At 37.0% G+C, this 16,689-nt stretch overlaps 4 protein-coding genes across 9 annotated transcripts; 2 read left to right on the top strand and 2 right to left on the bottom strand.

Moving 5' to 3' along the window:
- Nucleotides 1-157: 157 nt before the first annotated feature.
- LOC127266452 (uncharacterized) lies at nucleotides 158-4,306 on the top strand. 4 transcript variants are annotated; one of them, XM_051296711.1, is made up of 9 exons: nucleotides 158-538; nucleotides 633-763; nucleotides 1,313-1,390; nucleotides 1,486-1,530; nucleotides 1,668-1,702; nucleotides 1,791-1,842; nucleotides 2,202-2,298; nucleotides 2,572-2,750; nucleotides 3,422-4,306. In XM_051296711.1, the coding sequence occupies exons 1-8, from the start codon at nucleotides 223-225 to the stop codon at nucleotides 2,724-2,726; spliced, it is 909 nt and encodes a 302-aa protein (XP_051152668.1). In that variant the 5' UTR covers nucleotides 158-222; the 3' UTR covers nucleotides 2,727-2,750; nucleotides 3,422-4,306. The 4 variants fall into 4 exon arrangements, with proteins under 4 accessions (XP_051152668.1, XP_051152669.1, XP_051152666.1 ...); XM_051296709.1 differs by having other exon boundaries at nucleotides 165-538; nucleotides 2,561-2,750; XM_051296710.1 differs by having other exon boundaries at nucleotides 171-538; nucleotides 1,658-1,702; nucleotides 2,561-2,750.
- On the top strand, nucleotides 4,271-5,476 carry LOC127266453 (uncharacterized). Of its 2 annotated transcripts, none has more exons than XM_051296713.1 (4): nucleotides 4,271-4,437; nucleotides 4,553-4,604; nucleotides 4,701-4,768; nucleotides 4,971-5,476. In XM_051296713.1, exons 1-4 carry the CDS (start codon nucleotides 4,276-4,278, stop codon nucleotides 5,421-5,423), a joined length of 735 nt encoding a protein of 244 aa, XP_051152670.1. In that variant the 5' UTR covers nucleotides 4,271-4,275; the 3' UTR covers nucleotides 5,424-5,476. The 2 variants fall into 2 exon arrangements, with proteins under 2 accessions (XP_051152670.1, XP_051152671.1); XM_051296714.1 differs by having other exon boundaries at nucleotides 4,990-5,135.
- A 160-nt stretch (nucleotides 5,477-5,636) lies between these two features.
- Nucleotides 5,637-14,620, bottom strand: LOC127266451 (pumilio homolog 24). Of its 2 annotated transcripts, none has more exons than XM_051296707.1 (17): nucleotides 14,276-14,620; nucleotides 13,690-13,743; nucleotides 12,790-12,851; nucleotides 12,579-12,660; nucleotides 12,338-12,461; nucleotides 12,117-12,200; nucleotides 11,732-11,846; nucleotides 11,240-11,390; nucleotides 11,020-11,133; nucleotides 10,792-10,872; nucleotides 10,553-10,603; nucleotides 10,399-10,449; nucleotides 9,661-9,768; nucleotides 9,406-9,552; nucleotides 9,175-9,249; nucleotides 6,044-6,291; nucleotides 5,637-5,956 (listed from the first exon to the last, which is right to left on the bottom strand). In XM_051296707.1, exons 1-17 carry the CDS (start codon nucleotides 14,534-14,536, stop codon nucleotides 5,827-5,829), a joined length of 1,938 nt encoding a protein of 645 aa, XP_051152664.1. In that variant the 5' UTR covers nucleotides 14,537-14,620; the 3' UTR covers nucleotides 5,637-5,826. The 2 variants fall into 2 exon arrangements, with proteins under 2 accessions (XP_051152664.1, XP_051152665.1); XM_051296708.1 differs by having other exon boundaries at nucleotides 10,801-10,872; nucleotides 14,276-14,619.
- Nucleotides 14,621-15,394: 774 nt separating this feature from the next.
- LOC127266434 (uncharacterized) lies at nucleotides 15,395-16,502 on the bottom strand. Its single transcript, XM_051296680.1, has 3 exons — nucleotides 16,116-16,502; nucleotides 15,699-15,862; nucleotides 15,395-15,621 (listed from the first exon to the last, which is right to left on the bottom strand). Exons 1-2 carry the CDS (start codon nucleotides 16,204-16,206, stop codon nucleotides 15,738-15,740), a joined length of 216 nt encoding a protein of 71 aa, XP_051152637.1. The 5' UTR covers nucleotides 16,207-16,502; the 3' UTR covers nucleotides 15,395-15,621; nucleotides 15,699-15,737.
- Between the last annotated feature and the right edge of the window lie 187 nt (nucleotides 16,503-16,689).

Raw genomic sequence — 16,689 nt, 5'->3', positions numbered from 1 at the left:
GTTTGTTTGAGCTCGTTAAAACTCGATTTTTTTTTCTTTTTAATATCGCGGAAGTCGCAGCCATACTAACTAAGCCCGACAGACGAGTTACATTATAATAGACTAACGGCAACGGCAGGTTAACACATTATTATATAAGCTCGATTTCTTATTTATATAAGCTATATATAGAGAGAGAGCGAGAAGTTCACACAGAACTGAAGAGCAGAAAATCAAAAACAAATGATTTCTTCCAACGCGAGTAGCAAAGGCAACAGCAGCAGCTTAATGCGTCTTACTCAGACACTTGCTCATTCTCCATTTCTTCCACGTGCTTCTGCTTCTCTCTCGCTCCTTCCTCACGTGCCCCTCACGTGTCCTCGCCTCTCAATACTAGCGCCTTCCACGCGGCTCCTCAGCCATTGCTCTGTTATGGCCGCCGGAGATTCTCTCCCGCCGAAAGTGTTGCCTTTCGAGCTCAAGGATGAGGTCGATTTTGAGCAAATTGTTTCCCCCGACGGACTCGTTTCAGTCTGCGGCTTCGGCTCTCTTCTCTCTGGTTCCTGCCTTTACTGATACGGAATTTTAGGTTTAGTCCGTTTTCGGATGTGTTCTCTACTTAGATGGTAAAATGTTGTGTGGTGATTTTGCAGAAAGGAGTGCGCGGAGTACGTTTCCGGATTTGATCAACTTTAGAGTCGCGATGTTGATGGGATTTCGAAGAGTTTTTGCTCACGTTGCTCCTGTCTTCTTTCAACGCGGCATAGCTAAGCCTGAAACCAAGGTCCAACCTTTTATAATATATCTCTGGCAGTCTGCAGAAGCTTTGTGTGTAATTGTGTAGAAACTAGACGAGGAAACAAACATTTGTTTTGTCCAAGTCTAACTACTTGTTTGAATCGTCCTACCTCCGTGATTGATTTTTTTTTTTGTATATAAAACCTTCACACGCTCCAAAATCTCGGTTTTGGGTAAATACTTTCCCTTTACATGTAAACTTTTGATCCGAATTTGTTATCCATAACATTGCAAATGCACTGTACTTGATTGCTAATAATGTATATGATTGCACATATTTAAGGCTAAATTTTGGCTGAGGAATGACTTTTGGGTAGATTTTAATGTACAGAATCAGAGTACATGGATTGTTATGTAACATGTATGTGGATAGAATTGAGACAAGACATTTCTTCTGTGAGCTTAGCACCTTTATGCTATGATTCCTGATGATACGTCTAATTGCCTAGCAGGAGATCTAAACTTGATCCTTTCGTAAATTTAGCAGTGGTACCGGTTGTTCTGATCTGATGTGATATGTACCATTGCCAAGCAGGAGATCTCTAGCTTGAGCGTGGAGCCATGTGAAGGTGAAAATCTTGTAGTGACAACATTTGAGATACGGAGATCAGAGGTATAAAACTATTAGTTGCTCTGCTCATAAAGTGCATGCATTGCTGCACTTGAGAAAGTGATGCTGACTTGTGATTTTGCTATTTTCCAACTCAGATACCAGCTTTTATTGAACGGGAGCACGAATTCCGCTTTTTAGCTGTAAGTTAAAACATCTTTATAACTTGTGTGTATGTGTGTCTTATGTGATCCATACTTGTCACAATTGTTTTTTTTTTTTTTTTTCTTCTTTCTTGTCAAGATTGTAAGATGATACTTGTATTTGTAGGTGACACCAGAAACATTTAATGGGCTGCTTTACACTACTCCAGCGGTGAGCATGAATCAGCATTTCCTTTTTCTATCTGTTTGAGTTAAATTCGTGGTTGTTTGACTAAGTCTTGTTCCTTGCGGTGATGCAGGTACTATGCACACGTTATAGTGATGAAGAATACTTCCATGACAGATGCAAAGGTGAACATCCATTTTGTCACGATATTAGCTTTTATTTTTGTATTTTAGTGTTAGTATCAAACAGTCCGTAGATAAGTCAACAATTAATTTTCTTTATACACATATGTGATATGTTTGCCTTTTTGATAGATTTGATTTCTCCCCAGGCTCTATTTCGATGATAACATCATGTAATATGCAAATAATATTTTAATGCTAGAAGTTAAACAATAAGAATGTCTTTCTGGCATTGTTGATTCATGCCGGTCTTGCTTTATTTTCCTTTTTTCTTGCTAAAGTACTTCATTCTTTTAGTGTTGTTGTACCGTCTTCGATTGCTCATTCATTAAGAGTTTCCCTGGACATGCATCTTCCGGCAGGAAGTGAAGAGATGTTTTTTGAACGATATGGACGATATGGTATTAAGAAGATCTGGTTGGATGATATTTTACCATGCCGTGTTTACCTGCGCCACTGGTGAGTATAGTTTACAAGTATTTATTTATGTATGGTATGGTTCTTCGACCTGCCTGTGCAGTTATTATTGGTTAACTAGCAATTATACCATTGCATCCATCCATCCATCCATCCAAATTGGTCATCACTTGGTCTTCTGATTGAATATTCTTCCATTCCAAATCGGTCATCACTTGGTCTTCTGATTGAATATTCTTCCATTCCAAATCGGTCATCCAACCATACCATACAATTTGATTTGTCGAATGAACCATCACTGTAGTGTATTGGCAGCAAAGAACCTCGGTGAGGCAGCCTTCGACAACTTCCTGGATCATACATTCCTTGGCGATCGTAAAACCAGCATCCGTGAGTACCTGGCTGCTGCAGGCTCAGGCATTATGGAAGAGGAGCCTCCTCAACAGCTCAAGGAACGCTATGGTGGTTGATCAAAATCAAATTGTAGTTGAGAGGTATGTTAGAAATAAATGTTGTTGCTTGTTCGGTTATCTACGTGGGTATTTATAGGAGTTTTTTTTTTTTTTTTTGGTACTAGTTAAAAACATATTAAATACATTGAAAATAGTAAAAAAATCCATTCTTGAACATTCATTTCCTCAGAATTCCTCTTTATCTTGGGAATGAGTCTGTCTTTGAAAATTACAAATCATTTTTAACATTAATACCTCAACTTAATTTGTAACTTCAATTATTTTTCTGAATCATTGAAGCTTCTCTTTTGTAATTGCCTTTGTGAGTACCTCGGCAAATTGTGTTGTAGTTTTAACATGCTCTAGAACGGTTTTTTCCCCCTAGGGCCTTTGTACGGATAAAGTGATGTCTTAGCTTTTGTTCTTAACGAGACAATGGATTTTTTGTTATGGGAATTGATCAATTTTTTTGTGCAAATTCTTCAAAATTCTACTAAACCTAGTTGTTTCTCGAATAGCTTCGTTTGGAGCAATATAGTCTGCCTCTGTTGATGACATGTCAATTAAAATTTTGTTTCTTTAAACACCATGAAATTGTAAGTAAAAAATATATTCAGACACGCTCTTCCGGTCATCTCTGTAATCATTATTTGTGAATCTGATCAATTCATTGTTCTCAGAGGAAGCTGAGTGACTTTGACAATTTTTTATAGGAGATTTCATCTTGGAAGAAACTCGCGCCTGATTGTACGTTGTGATGGTTAAGCATCAACTGGAATGATACAAAATCTAATGTACAACAGTAAGTTGTGACATATTATTCGTTACTAACATAATACATTGCGAGAATTATGTATCTTTTTAGACTATGTATGTAAGTTGTAAGAATAACATATTGGATTGGCTAACCAAATGATTAGATTGAGGAATAGAGTTAAAAATCCAGACTTGGAAATGAGTTTAATGAATATTGAAGCATTATGAGTAGAGCTCCCAAGAAATGAAAAATAGATGATTAAATGGGAAAGTATGACTGTCCTATACATCAAACCGTATTGTGACAGACGTACTGATCTTGGATTGGATTGGATTGTATTTTTATTTTGAATTCTTAATGTATTGGAAGATCCAAACCCTATTTACAGTAGAGCTACATAGATAGATACACACACACACACACGTATTTAGATAGCATTAATTAAACATATATGTATGTAACAGTTCCAATAGTACTCTCTCCCCATTGGTAAATAAATAAATAATAGTAAGTGGAGTGGAATTGAATTGAAGGCAGTAGCAACAGCAGCAGCATTAAAACCCAACCCCAAGTACCCAACCCACCCGCTGCTCTGTTCTGTTCTGTTATCTTCCTTAACTGCCTGCCTGCCTGCCTACCCATCCACCCACTCCACCCACATTAACATAACATTTAACATTTACCAGCACTGGTCAGTCATTGAATGAGTGAACGAGGCAATCCTTTAGTATAGTATAGTATAATACTAGGAATCTCTGAGGGCCATTTCATTTCATCGTTTATTTATTTTCTTAATAATGATATGACGATATGGTGACGAGCGAGGGGGAAGCAGCAGCAGCAGCAGCAGCAGAAAAACCAAAACCAAAATCAAAATCAGAGTCAGAGTTGGCTGTAGAGCAAATATGTGCATCTGCTGCACATTGTGCTTCGCATCAGCCACCATTCATCAACTGGTATCGTCTTCTCAAAGTAAGTACGTACGCAATTAATAATGCCCATCTCTCTCTCTCTCTCTGGTTGTTGTTGTTGTTGTTGATGATGTTGTGTTCCTCCCTGCCTGCCTTATATATACTTCTTCAACTAGGTCGACAAAAATGCAGACTCCGAATCCATTAGGAAGCAGTATCATAAACTAGGTAGGTACCTAGCTGGCTGGTAACACTAATCCAATCCATGTGTGTGTTGTATTGTATTTATATCTAAATACATACCTATCCATCTATTTGATGCAGCATTACAGGTCCATCCTGATAAAAACAACCATTCCAAGGCTGAAACTGCATTCAAGCTTCTTTCTCAGGTTTCCATTTCTTTTCCCATCACTTAAAATAATAATTAAACTAGTGATGAGTTGAAACAAGATTTTGTTTGCTACTTACTCTTGAGACGTAATTATTTTCATTGTATGATGTAACAAGCTGCATCACAATCAATCATTGAATCTCAATCAGACTAGTGTTAGACTATTATCTAAGCAGAAGAGGTGACAATTAAATTGGCAGGCATATTTGTGCTTATCAGATGAAGTGAGAAGAGCAGCATTCGACTCGGAAAGGCGAAAGACTATTGCCTGCAACAACTGCAACACCACCAATAATAATACATCATCGGCACCGTCTCCAGCAGCAGCACCCCCAAAAAGAATAATACAATATCAAAGATTCCGCCAACAAATAAAGAAGCTCAAAGAAGAGGCAATCATCATACAAAAATGCTTGACACAAAATGCAGCAGCAGCAGCAAATACAGCTACACAAACACCTGTTTTCAATCCATCCGCCTACCACCACAAAGGGTATCCTCATTACAGAGTTGCAAACTTTAAAATGCAGGATTTAATGGCAGGGTCTAGCAGGATGGGAAGCAGATCATGTACGCGGAGTGCTGCAGCTCAAAAAGCTTACCCAGTTTTCCAGCCTCGACCAGAAAGATGTACAAGTACAAGAAAGCATTAATCGATATTTGCACTGGAAAAGATTTTCATTCAGCCTATTTAATAAAGCAGTAGTTTCCACATTCAGGCGCAAAATCCTACAGACTAGAATCCTGTTAACATTCAAACAGCATTTTGATGCAGAAAATAGGCCGCCAATGAGGTGATTAAATAGCAAAATCCTACAGACTCAAATCCTGTTAACATTCAAACAGCATTTTGATGGCAAATGAGGTGATTAAATAAATATTACAGCAATCAGAAATAAGTCGCTTGTTTTTACCAAGGATAGAGAGTAACAACTACAAAACTTTTTATATTCTTCCGAAGAAATGGAACAGGAGAATTAGAGTGGTGACCGGTTACAGCGGCCGGAACATTTTCAGCTGATTAGTGGTTTCTTACCATTTCTCACCTCAGCTGATTTAATCATTTTTAGCAGACTCATTTGGTGGACTCAGATCCCCATTCTCTACTAGTGGTTTCAACTCTTCGTTCGCCATCTCCTTAATTTTTGAGTTTGAGGTTTCCAAGAATGCATTGATGACCTTTGAACTGAAAATAACATACTTCTGGTGTTAGAATATCACACAAAAGTGAACAAAAGCTAAACATGGAAAATGTTTGGTAGGATACTGGTACCTGTGACCTTTGGCCCAGATTGCACATTTTCCTTTCAAAGCCTTTTCCCAGAGAGTAGAGGCAAAAGAAGGGCAGTCTAAAACCAGTTTTCTGATTACCCTGCTCGAATGGAAGTGCTCAAGGATATGCTCTACGTCTGGTTCATCCATCTTCGGCTGAGCAGCAAGAGAAGCTATAGATTTATACAACTCACTGAGCTTTTCATCCAATGTTGGATGGAGTATCCCATCAGCACCACCCGTAGCAATCTACATTCATTTTTCCAAATTAAATATCCAAAGACACCATAATCTACATTGGCATTTGTAATAGACTAGGTTCAGAATCTCATCATTGCCAGTAAAGCTGTAAAAAGGAAAAAGAATAACACTAACACAACAAATGTCCCAAGAAGGCAAACTGTGTTGTTGGCTAGGTTAAGGAAGGGTGAAGTTCCAGGATATGAATTGATCTTTGTAACTATTGCTATTTGTGGATTATTCAGCAACTTTTCGCTGACTTCATTCTTTTTTCCAACCCAAAACATTATGATAATTTTAGGTGAAATTTTTCAGAAACAAAAGAAAGCTAATGTAAGATGCATAACTAAAGTGGGTCAACCAAAATCAGACGACCTTGCTCAGGCTCAGATATTGAAATCCTTCAAGTTCTCTCAGAATCCTCTACCAAGTGTTAGTCCATGCGATGAATCTACCTCCAGGCGCAAATGTTTGAGCAACAGAAGAATTGGAGCCTCTGAATCCCTACAGTCTTCCCAAGACATTCAGGCTTGATTGATCACCTGCTTCAAGGTGTCCCTTTCCTGTTCAAATTGAAAGACCTGAAAAGTATCTTTCGATCTTGGGTTGGTAAGAAGTCTAGGGGCCTTCAATTTGACATGGATCACCTAAAGAACTCATTGATGGCACTAAAAAATTCTCTCATGAACAATCTAGATGAAGAGTCCCTCAGAAACAAAATTATCTCTTGTAAGTCTAATCTTTGGCTTGTTTGAAAGCAACATGAAACTCCGTGTAGTAAAAAAAAAAATCCAAGATCACCTGGTGATGTGGACTTGAACACAAGAATCTATCACATACCTGTCTCATCTCAGAAAGCTTCAAATAGAATTCACTCCTTGAGTGTCTTTTCTGGCAAGACTCTCAACTCATTGAATGAAACTGATACGCAGTGGACTCAGTCAAAAGTTTATTCACGACGAGGAAGGAAAGAGCAAGTGCACTTTGGGCTAATTGTGGCAATGGCCTGAAGCCTAAGTTTATTTTAAATACCTTAGTTCTTTATTTTCTTATTTGATTATTTTGAATAAATTGTTAGATTGGTCGGGCCTAGGCCCGTAGGCGTTTTGCCTTAATATTTAAGTATTATTTTGAAACATTATTAGCATTCTGATTTCCTCCAATCTCACCGTTTTGGCAGGTCGGACCAATTTGATAACTCAAGAACTTAAGAGAACTAAAGGACTAAACTTTATTGAGAACTTAAGAGAACTAAAGGACTAAACTTTATTGATAACTAAGGAAGAATTACTCTTCCCGACCAAGCCAAAAAGGTGAAGATGAAGAAAATCAGAATACAAATAATGTCTCAAAATAATACTTAAATACTAAAGCAAAACGACTATGGGCCTAGGCCCGACCAACGTAACAATTTATTCAAAATAATCAAAAATAAAAAAATAAAGAACTAAGGTACTTAATAATAAACTTAGGCTTCAGGCCATTGCCACAATTAGCCCAAAGCACTTGTTCTTTCCTCCCCCGCCGTGAATAAACTTTTGGCTATGCCCACCACAAAAACCAAATTGGATGTTTCCATCCTTCCTCCAACAAAGGTAAACCTCCTCTAGTTCCTTATGCAGTTGCTTTGGATTATCGCACAAAGAACCTATGTCAGCCTCTTATGGACTTTTAAGTTTTCTTAGCATTATCCTCTTGTTCTGTTGGGGACTTCCGTATGCGGATATAAATTAATGGCTGCGTTTCTCAAACAGTTTAAATTTTTAGGAGAGACGGTCATTCAGCATCCGACATGGTATCAGAGCCTAAACTAGGTCTCGAATTCGAGTCCTGCCCATCCCCATTTGCGGCATATGCATGTGCAAATTTTGCAGACCCCACTTGCACCTAAGGGGTCGAGACCCGCCCGTCCCCAATTGCGGCATATGCATGTGCAAGTTTCGCAAACCCCACTTGCACCTGAGAGGGCGTGTTGGGGACTCCCGTTTGCGGATATATGATTAATGGCTGCGTTTCCTTAACAGTTCGAGCTTTTAGGTGAGATGGTCATTCAACATCCGACAAATTCAATTGAACCTTTTTCAAAACTTTCTAGGATCTTCACCATCCTAACATCATGCAGTTTTTTTAGGCCTTCTATTCTAGCAGCTTCATTACCATCCCATATCCCTTTGGCAGCCTCTACAAGATTCTTGCTAAGCTCCTTCATTATTTGGCGTAAGACCACGCTGCATTGAATTTACGCCTTTGTGTGGATGCTTTCAAGATGTGACCTCCCAGTTAGAGGTTTAGTAGCATCTCAGGGATACACAGTCTCTTGACATTTTGTGTCTATTGTCATATTTCTGGCACTCACACTGAGACTATCTTTCACTTATTCTTCCTTTGCGGTTCATTATTCCTCGAACATCCTCAATAAACTCCAACTTTACTTCTTCTGATGTCCCAACATCATATTTCACCACATCTCTTGTTCAACAAATGAACTGCCGACTTCTTTGCAAAATGAGAAGCAAGAGGCTCTCATGATCTTTCAGTTTGGCTGTAAACTTCGCTTCGCTTGGTTTGTTCAGCTTTTTACAGGAAGCCCTATTCCTAGTCTTTGGTTTTCTTAATTTTCAGGGCTCTACTCTATTAGTCAATCTTTGTTGTACTTTGTGTTTCTATCCTGGTTTTAAACTAAAGCTTTTCCTGTTGTATCTTTCTTTCCCCCAAAATACACTAAGGTGGTGAATTTAACATAAATGAAGAAACTAAAGACATTAGGTGACTAATTGTTTCCTATTCAAATTCAGGATTAATGTTTGTTATGAAGATGGTGTATGAATGAAGTGCCATTCCAAAATATTGGGGTCCCAAACATAATTACATGAAAAGCAAAAGGACAAGTACCTCATATATGATCTCTTTACCATATTTAGACCTTAGCAAGCTTTCTGTCATTTCACAACATGCATCAACAAGCTCCTGCAAAGATAAGATGTGAATTGATATCAGGTTTAAAGTTAAAATAAAATGAAGATTAAATCAAATCCACAAAGCCAAATCTACAGAATGGAGAAATAGAACTAAGGTACAGAGAAACATGGTTCATAATAGGCGACAACAATGTGAAGCACAAACCTCAGCAAGTCCACTGTCAACCAGTAACTCATGCCTCCTCTTAGAAGAATCCTTTTTACCACCTTCATTTATCTGGGCACTTATATCAGGATGATCACCTTCAACATTCTTATCTTCTTCACAAACTTCACTACTATCAGATTGCTCCTGGAATAAAGATTAGAGAAGGCATTGTTTGATTACTAATAATAGCAATAGCAATTCAGTTTTATCTATCGAGATAAAACCAACAGAGGAAAAAGACAGTGGGATTGCCTTGCTTTTGAGAGAAGGAATGGACATGCTTAAAGAAGTTAGATCATCTGGGCTGAAATATCGCTGACAATTAGGATGCAGAAGTTGCAGAAAAGGGCGCCTTCCATTCTGAAAAGTAAATTATTATACACATCATCAATTCAGAGGCAGGTTTAGAACATCTGGAAGAACTACAATAAATACTAGGCCATAAAGTTTCACGAAAGGGAAGTGTAGGCTGAAACAAAAAATATAAACAAAATAAAAAATAATAAACTTGCAAAAAATCTTGGTGTTTCTTTGTTTCTTCAAACTTGTTTCATGCTATGCAAATATATTTTTCCCCATTAAACTTGTTTCTTTGTTTCTTCACATCTACCACCAACTTTTTAATAAAATGATCAAACCTAAAACCTATTGTCCAATAAAAACATCAAACCGAGAACCTATTTTCTATTTGCTGAACCCATAATTTACTCAAAACAGCACGTCCCAACAACTAGTTGCATTTAAAACATCAGATTCAAAACATATTTTCCACAAAATATTTCAAATCCAAAATACAAACAGACCCCTTTTTTGTTGCATGAAATCAACTGCAATAAGTTGGCAACAATGAATAATGTAAACAACTAGGATGAAGACTAAACATTATAAATTATCAACAAATTTAAGAGCACGAGCATAGTTCAACTTCGAAAGAACATTGGATACAGACATCAATAGGTTAAATATCAATAAAACACATTGCTATCTAACCTGATCCAAAAGAAGCTCTTTCAAGTTACTTTCAAGCTCACGAAGGATAGTCTGCAATAAAGGAGCAACAATCAGGTGTCCTCTAATGGAATATGAAGAAGTTCCTAAATCATCCACACACAGACACACTCACATATATATGTACATATCAAACCTTGGAAATGAGTTTGGTGTCATCAACAACTGAAAAAATGCAGACAAGCACCTGAAATAATGATTCAAGTACCATGTTGATTACTAAATAATAAATTGCAATATTGTTGAAATAACAAATTGCAATACACCATGGAATGGAAGAGAATGAATATTTGAGATCAAAAGCACAAAATATTGTTGAGATAATTTGTAGGACCCCAAACAACACAAGAAATGGAAAATTGAAGAACTGCATACAAATGATACCATAGTCCCAAATTTGTCATGGCATATTTTGTTAACATGGCCTTTCATTCCTTTGATAATCTTCTTCCGCTCCTACAAAAACATGACAATCAAGTAAACTTTTAGGATCAAGTTAGTCCATGCAAACAACTTGATGCATTATCTCCCTTCAACCCTTTAGCTCAAATCACACAAAATGACAATATCTTTAACAATTATAAGATTTTCAGATTTTTGAACCTTTGCACCCCCATGCCTGATTGAGAGCATACCAAGCCTCGATCCATCCTTTGTGTGTATCATTCGAACAATAAGTGGACCGGACAGTTGTTGAATTATATCTGCAGCAGAAGACTTTTGAAAAGCTTGAATTAGATACACAGTATTGAAAACAAGCAACTGTCTTCAAAATATTTCCAGCATGGAACAGAATTGAAAGATTAACAGCTGGCAGAAGTACTTGATCCGCAATGCTAAGGTATTCCATTAATGCTCTGTGAACAATTGAGTGATCTAATATCCCTTTCTCTAGAATTGGCTGAAGCACAGAAAACATGTGGCGCAAAACTGATGACTTCTGAAGCTGCAGCTTTGTAATTACATCCTCTAATCTGTAACAGGAAGGGAATATTGTGATTCAGAAACTAGAAAAAAAATTCTAACAATTATCAGGCCAGTCAATTTTGGGATACATCACATCCAGATAATTGGGGCATCTTTATCTAAGCAGCCATCTTAAAAAAAATAACATAGGCTGCTAATTTAGCTCTGAATTTATACTTGAATGCTTCCTAAATTCCAAATTGTTATTTTATTATTAGATGTCCTTCACATTATAGTACCTCATCAAAAAACTCAGTTAAAGTAAGAAACTAGCCATTTAACAAAGTGCTGTCTCCACATCACAATTCACATGTACAAATCCACAATAGTAAGAACATGAAAGTATCACCTGCTCTCCTTCATAGTCACCAAGTCCTTGAATAACTGCAGTTCTGGTGAATACAGTTCCATAAGGAGAGCTTGCTTCTGAGTTGCATTACCCAAATTGTAAGCATGTTCAATAACTGCAAAAGCACGCTAAATCATTCAAGCAATCATGACAATGAAAGCAAAATGTTCTGTCAAGTGATTACAATAACCATCACTACAGATGCCTACAATATACACATGAACCAAAAAGAATAAAACTATACCAAACCAACATTAAATAATAATAGTCGTGAAGACTAGAACCAGATTCAAGCAAATCTTGAGTGGACTGAACATGACAGACCATACACTCAGAATTATGAAAAGCAATCCAAGGAACATCAAAGACTGCACTTTTTCTGTACCTAATGAGCCAACCATATGCCGAAGAAGTGAAGCAACATGACCGTGGAGAGACGAGATAACTTCAGCAATCTGTTCTTTGGATGCTGAAAAACAAGAGAATAAAAAAACTGTTAGTGGAAAAATAATTGTGACGCTAAATGTCTATATAGAAAGTGGTAAGGAAACAGAAAAATAACCAAGTCAAAGATCACAATTCAGAAAATTTTCCAGAAAGACGTACCATTATCTAGCATTTTAATGACAAGATGAACTGCATAAGTATTATTTGCAAGGGCAATTAAGTGTGGCCTAAGCTCCGTGAACACAACATTTCTTTCATCTTGTGTACAATGTTTAACGCAAGTCTGCAATTCAAGAAAATACACAAACACCTCAATAGAACTGAGTAAAGCTCATTTTGTACAAAAGGTTAGAAGCTCTTGGCGGTGGGTTAGTGCATGAGGAGGTGGATGTTTCAAAACCTGAAGAACACGAGATGAAACATGAGAGCTTGCAATTTCTGACATCTTCCCTGTCATCTTCTGCAGTGCTTCACTTACCAACCTTACATATAGGTCAAAAGAACATTAACCATATAAATGATTCAAAAGTAATTTTCAATTGAACAAATGTAAAAATAAAGCACATGTTGGATCAAGCTACAAAAGGGTTCAGAGGCAAATGGTTCCATACCTTGACCTCTCTTCTTTTGCAATATTTCGACATCTCATCTTCTCCCAAAGCAAGGCAAGTTCCTGAGGAGGTAAATATATTTCAGAAAACAGGATCTATTTTTTGCTAAAGGCAGCAAAAAAATATCCCAGAAAAGTGAAAGAACATGGACTTGATCAAGTATCTAAGGTTCTATTTACATATGTTTTCAACTTTGCTTTGGCACTATTCATAAAAAAAATCCTTTATTTCAAATATAACACATATAACAGCTATTTTTCATTTAAAATATTAAATAAAAACCTTTCTTCTATACAAAAAATCACATCCACCACCTATTTTAGATCACATCAAATACCTTTTTTTTTATTAACTTTTTACTATTCTCAAAACAATCCAATACTCCAAAACATATCTAAACACACACTATGTTTTTCCATAAAGAAATCCCAAAATGCAATTGAAAAAAAAGAAGGTGAAAGGACATGTGAATGCATAATGCAGAGGCACACATATAGGACTCTATCACAGCACACTTGCTCAGGCACAAATTTACTGTGGCAGTGCCTATAGTTATACCATGGATATAACCCCTATAAATAATTAACATACATTAAGAAGACAGCAGAGACTCCCAATGATTAAGATGGCAAATTTGTTGGGATGAAGTAAAGCATGACTTTTAAAAACATCTCCCTAAAAATAAACACATACTACACATATTTTTCTTTTAAAATATTACATCAAAACATAATTTCTATTCAAAACATTACATCCAATGCCTATTTTCCATTCAAATTTTACTTTACTGTTTCTAAAATTATCCAAAATATATCTAAACAAACCATTAATCTTGGGAAGAGAGAAATTGGTTGCAATTGAAAATTGAGGTTGCTATGTTAAAATTAGTAAGGCATATACCTGTTCCAGAGAAAAATGCTTCTTCCTTTTCTTTTTTCTTGCTTCAGCTAGCTCCTGGATGCAAAGGCATTAGAGAGAGTAGAGGCATAATCATGGTTTAGTATCACTTCTAGAATAAATCGAACCATTCTAAAATGCAAGTTTCAAACCCATCAGAATTTAAAGCATTAATATTTCAACTAACGGAAAGAACATCTATAATCAGAATATCTTATGCTTCTAACCACAGTGTAATTGACACAACTTTCTCCGGGAGTATTGCAAAGGTAAGAGAACAATTCACAGTTTCTAGATCCAATGCGATTAGAATATTGAAAATCATATATGCGTCAGAAGCACTAAGCAGCTCCCACAGGACCCGAACACACTACAGTACATGGTAATGGTAGCGGCAGAAAAGTCTCGATTTTCCCATGATTTATCCAATCGACATGGAAATTTCAATTCTCCGATTCTCAAATACTGCCAGTAGTTAAATTTAGCTTTTCAGGGTTACAAAAGACTCGAATTCATGCATTCACGAGTTCCACAGATAAAAAGCCGAAACACAATGAACCACCAAAAACGGGGGAAGAAATAAAGCAACCTTCGCTCGTAGACGGCGTAGTTTCTTAGTATCTTCTCCTTCATCTTTCTTGAATCCTTGGCTCTGCTTGTCATTGGCAGGTGGTTTGAAGTGCTTCTTCGATACCTTATTTTGAACATTGCTTGAACTTTGCTTGTGTTTCTTGGAATCGAAAGCTAACTTAGGTTTCTTGTTGTTTGCTGGTTGTTGCTCGGACTTGTGATTAGAGGTTCTTTTTCTCTTCTTTGCCTCTATGCTCTTGCTGTGTGGCTTCGCCGCCATGGATGGCTGAAACTCTGGAGTAGGAGGAGTCCTTGTTGTCGTGATCGTTGCAAGAGCCTGCCTGCCTGCGCGGCGTGGTTTATAGTTGGGCCCAAGTTTCAGGGTTTATATGATTAAGGTTTTGCGTTTTAGGTTCGGGTCAGGGTTCCCAAACAAGTAGTGTGCATAAATACTAAATTACAACAAATATTGTGGCCCATCAAATGAGCCCAGCTGGTTAGCAGCCCAATTCTCCTTGTGAACTATGTTCGTACATAGCATACTTGGCATTTTTATTTATTTTTTTTAATGTAAATTTTCGATCTAACCTAATAACATTTAAATTTCGACTCTTTCAAATCCTATATAATGACTTGTCTTATCGAGCCTATAACTTCACTGGTTACAAATCTATCATTGCATCAGCGATTTCACCAGGCTTGGTCCTTTTGTGAAAGAAATGTATAAGATTGATTGAATATTGTACTGTAGAGTAGAGGGTTAGATAATGGCAGTGCATTGAGAATGTAAGAAATCCACTTACTTGTAGTGCACATGCTTGTGTAAGGAAGAAATAGTGTGAGAGCCGAGAGAGAGATATATTCGTTAGCCTGTGACTACTTGTGAGAGTCCCAATCAACATCATAATAGTATATAATATGCTTCTTCTAACTACAATCAGCTATTAGACCTTGATTTGATTCATGGACAGAGATGTTTTATCAAATGAAATATAGGAATTTGAGGATGGATTGGAGCTCCTTTTTTGTAGGAGAAGTTGCTCTAAGTAACAGAAGCACATGGCGGCGTCGGTGGTTCTAATCTAATCTAATCTAATCTAATCTAATGAATGGTCTTAAGACATGAAGGGAAAGAAAGCATCCAAGGAAAAGATTGCCACAGAATAAAACAAAGAAACTTAAATACAACAATCATCATTGCCTCTGCCAATACAACACCAACTAATCTTAAACATTATAATCATGAGTCCACAACATTCAGAGTCAGAGTATAATATAAAGATGTAGCCTAGCCTAGCCTTGGATTTCTTGAAAAGTATAGTAAGAAATGCTGCTTGCTACGCCTCAATTTGAAATCTGCCAAAACTGATTGATTGATTGATTGATTAGCCCAACAAAACAATTCATCTATTTAGGAGATGTCGTCAAAAAGAAACACCTACAGAATAGGCACATATGGATATGGTTTTCGCTTGCTGCTGCTAATCTTCACCACCACCACCACCGTCACGGTGTCTCCATGGATTGAGAGCTTCCCGCATGGCCAGAGCTTCAGGTGTACTCTCCCATGCCCTCTTCTCTGCCTCTAAAACTGTCACTTTTTCATCTGCTCAATATAAATATAACCCTAATCAGATAAAATTGAGCCTCGACCTACCTTCTGATTCGCACATTTCTCCCAGTCATTAAAATGAAATCCATACTGATTTCGTTCTTCGGAAACTGTCAGATTTTTATTACTAGAAAGCCCATCGATTAGCTATAACTCTTTTGAGTTGATTCGACAAGAAATCATAAAACAAGTTTTTAGAATCTGAGGAGGAAAAGAATGAGGAATGAAAGCAAGATCTGATACGTACAGAAACCAGATTTGATCATGAAAAGCTCCATGGAACCTCCGATGAAGGCCGAAAAAATTGATATCTTCAAGTACCAGTCCCAAAACTTCATTCTTCCGGGACAGTTACAGAAATCCCTTCTTCCACGATGGAAACCAATGGCAATTACTCAGCCACTCTCCTCCACTCCTCCGTATGGTAAACTAACACCGCTTCTCCTTCCTTCCTTCCTTCCAATTGATTCCTACAAATGCAAGGAAGGATTTGAGTGGGTTAATAAGGCTGATGGGAAATTCCAGTCAATGCCAAATTCTTCGAGTGGTTGGGGAGTTTTATAGATTGATTTGTTTGATACCACCTCCTCTATGGTTGCACAGACTAGAGCAATTTCATAAACTTATTTATTAATTTTGAATAAATTTTTCTAATCAAATTTATTTATTTATTTATTTTTTAATTATATAGTAGTAGTAAGTAGTAATTGAAAAGTAGAGTGAGTATATATACATACACTCATTAGTTAATAACAAACGTGTATTGAATATCAATATATTGCATGACTCTACTCAGCAAAATGCAGTTATAAATAAATCTT

Source organism: Andrographis paniculata, unplaced genomic scaffold (assembly GCF_009805555.1).
Source record: "Andrographis paniculata isolate CXL003 unplaced genomic scaffold, ASM980555v1 Contig76END, whole genome shotgun sequence".
In the NCBI taxonomy this organism is placed as follows: domain Eukaryota; kingdom Viridiplantae; phylum Streptophyta; class Magnoliopsida; order Lamiales; family Acanthaceae; genus Andrographis; species Andrographis paniculata.
The sequence above is the reverse complement of the archived record's forward strand: the minus strand, read 5'-3'. Positions and strand labels throughout refer to the sequence as shown.

Excerpts from the sequence above, each read along its gene's own strand:
- LOC127266452 (XM_051296709.1), top strand. The coding sequence starts at position 223 with ATGATTTCTTCCAACGCGAGTAGCAAAGGCAACAGCAGCAGCTTAATG. Across the intron at positions 539-632 it reads CTTCGGCTCTCTTCTCTCTG|AAAGGAGTGCGCGGAGTACG; the intron begins GTTCCTGCCTTT and ends GTGATTTTGCAG. Across the intron at positions 2,299-2,560 it reads CGTGTTTACCTGCGCCACTG|TGTATTGGCAGCAAAGAACC; the intron begins GTGAGTATAGTT and ends CCATCACTGTAG.
- LOC127266453 (XM_051296713.1), top strand. The coding sequence starts at position 4,276 with ATGGTGACGAGCGAGGGGGAAGCAGCAGCAGCAGCAGCAGCAGAAAAA. Across the intron at positions 4,438-4,552 it reads ACTGGTATCGTCTTCTCAAA|GTCGACAAAAATGCAGACTC; the intron begins GTAAGTACGTAC and ends TTCTTCAACTAG. Across the intron at positions 4,769-4,970 it reads CATTCAAGCTTCTTTCTCAG|GCATATTTGTGCTTATCAGA; the intron begins GTTTCCATTTCT and ends TTAAATTGGCAG.
- LOC127266451 (XM_051296707.1), bottom strand. The coding sequence starts at position 14,536 with ATGGCGGCGAAGCCACACAGCAAGAGCATAGAGGCAAAGAAGAGAAAA. Across the intron at positions 12,852-13,689 it reads AGCATTTTTCTCTGGAACAG|GAACTTGCCTTGCTTTGGGA; the intron begins GTATATGCCTTA and ends TTACCTCCTCAG. Across the intron at positions 12,201-12,337 it reads CATTAAAATGCTAGATAATG|CATCCAAAGAACAGATTGCT; the intron begins GTACGTCTTTCT and ends CTTGTTTTTCAG.
- LOC127266434 (XM_051296680.1), bottom strand. The coding sequence starts at position 16,206 with ATGAAGTTTTGGGACTGGTACTTGAAGATATCAATTTTTTCGGCCTTC. Across the intron at positions 15,863-16,115 it reads CATGATCAAATCTGGTTTCT|ATGAAAAAGTGACAGTTTTA; the intron begins GTACGTATCAGA and ends TATATTGAGCAG.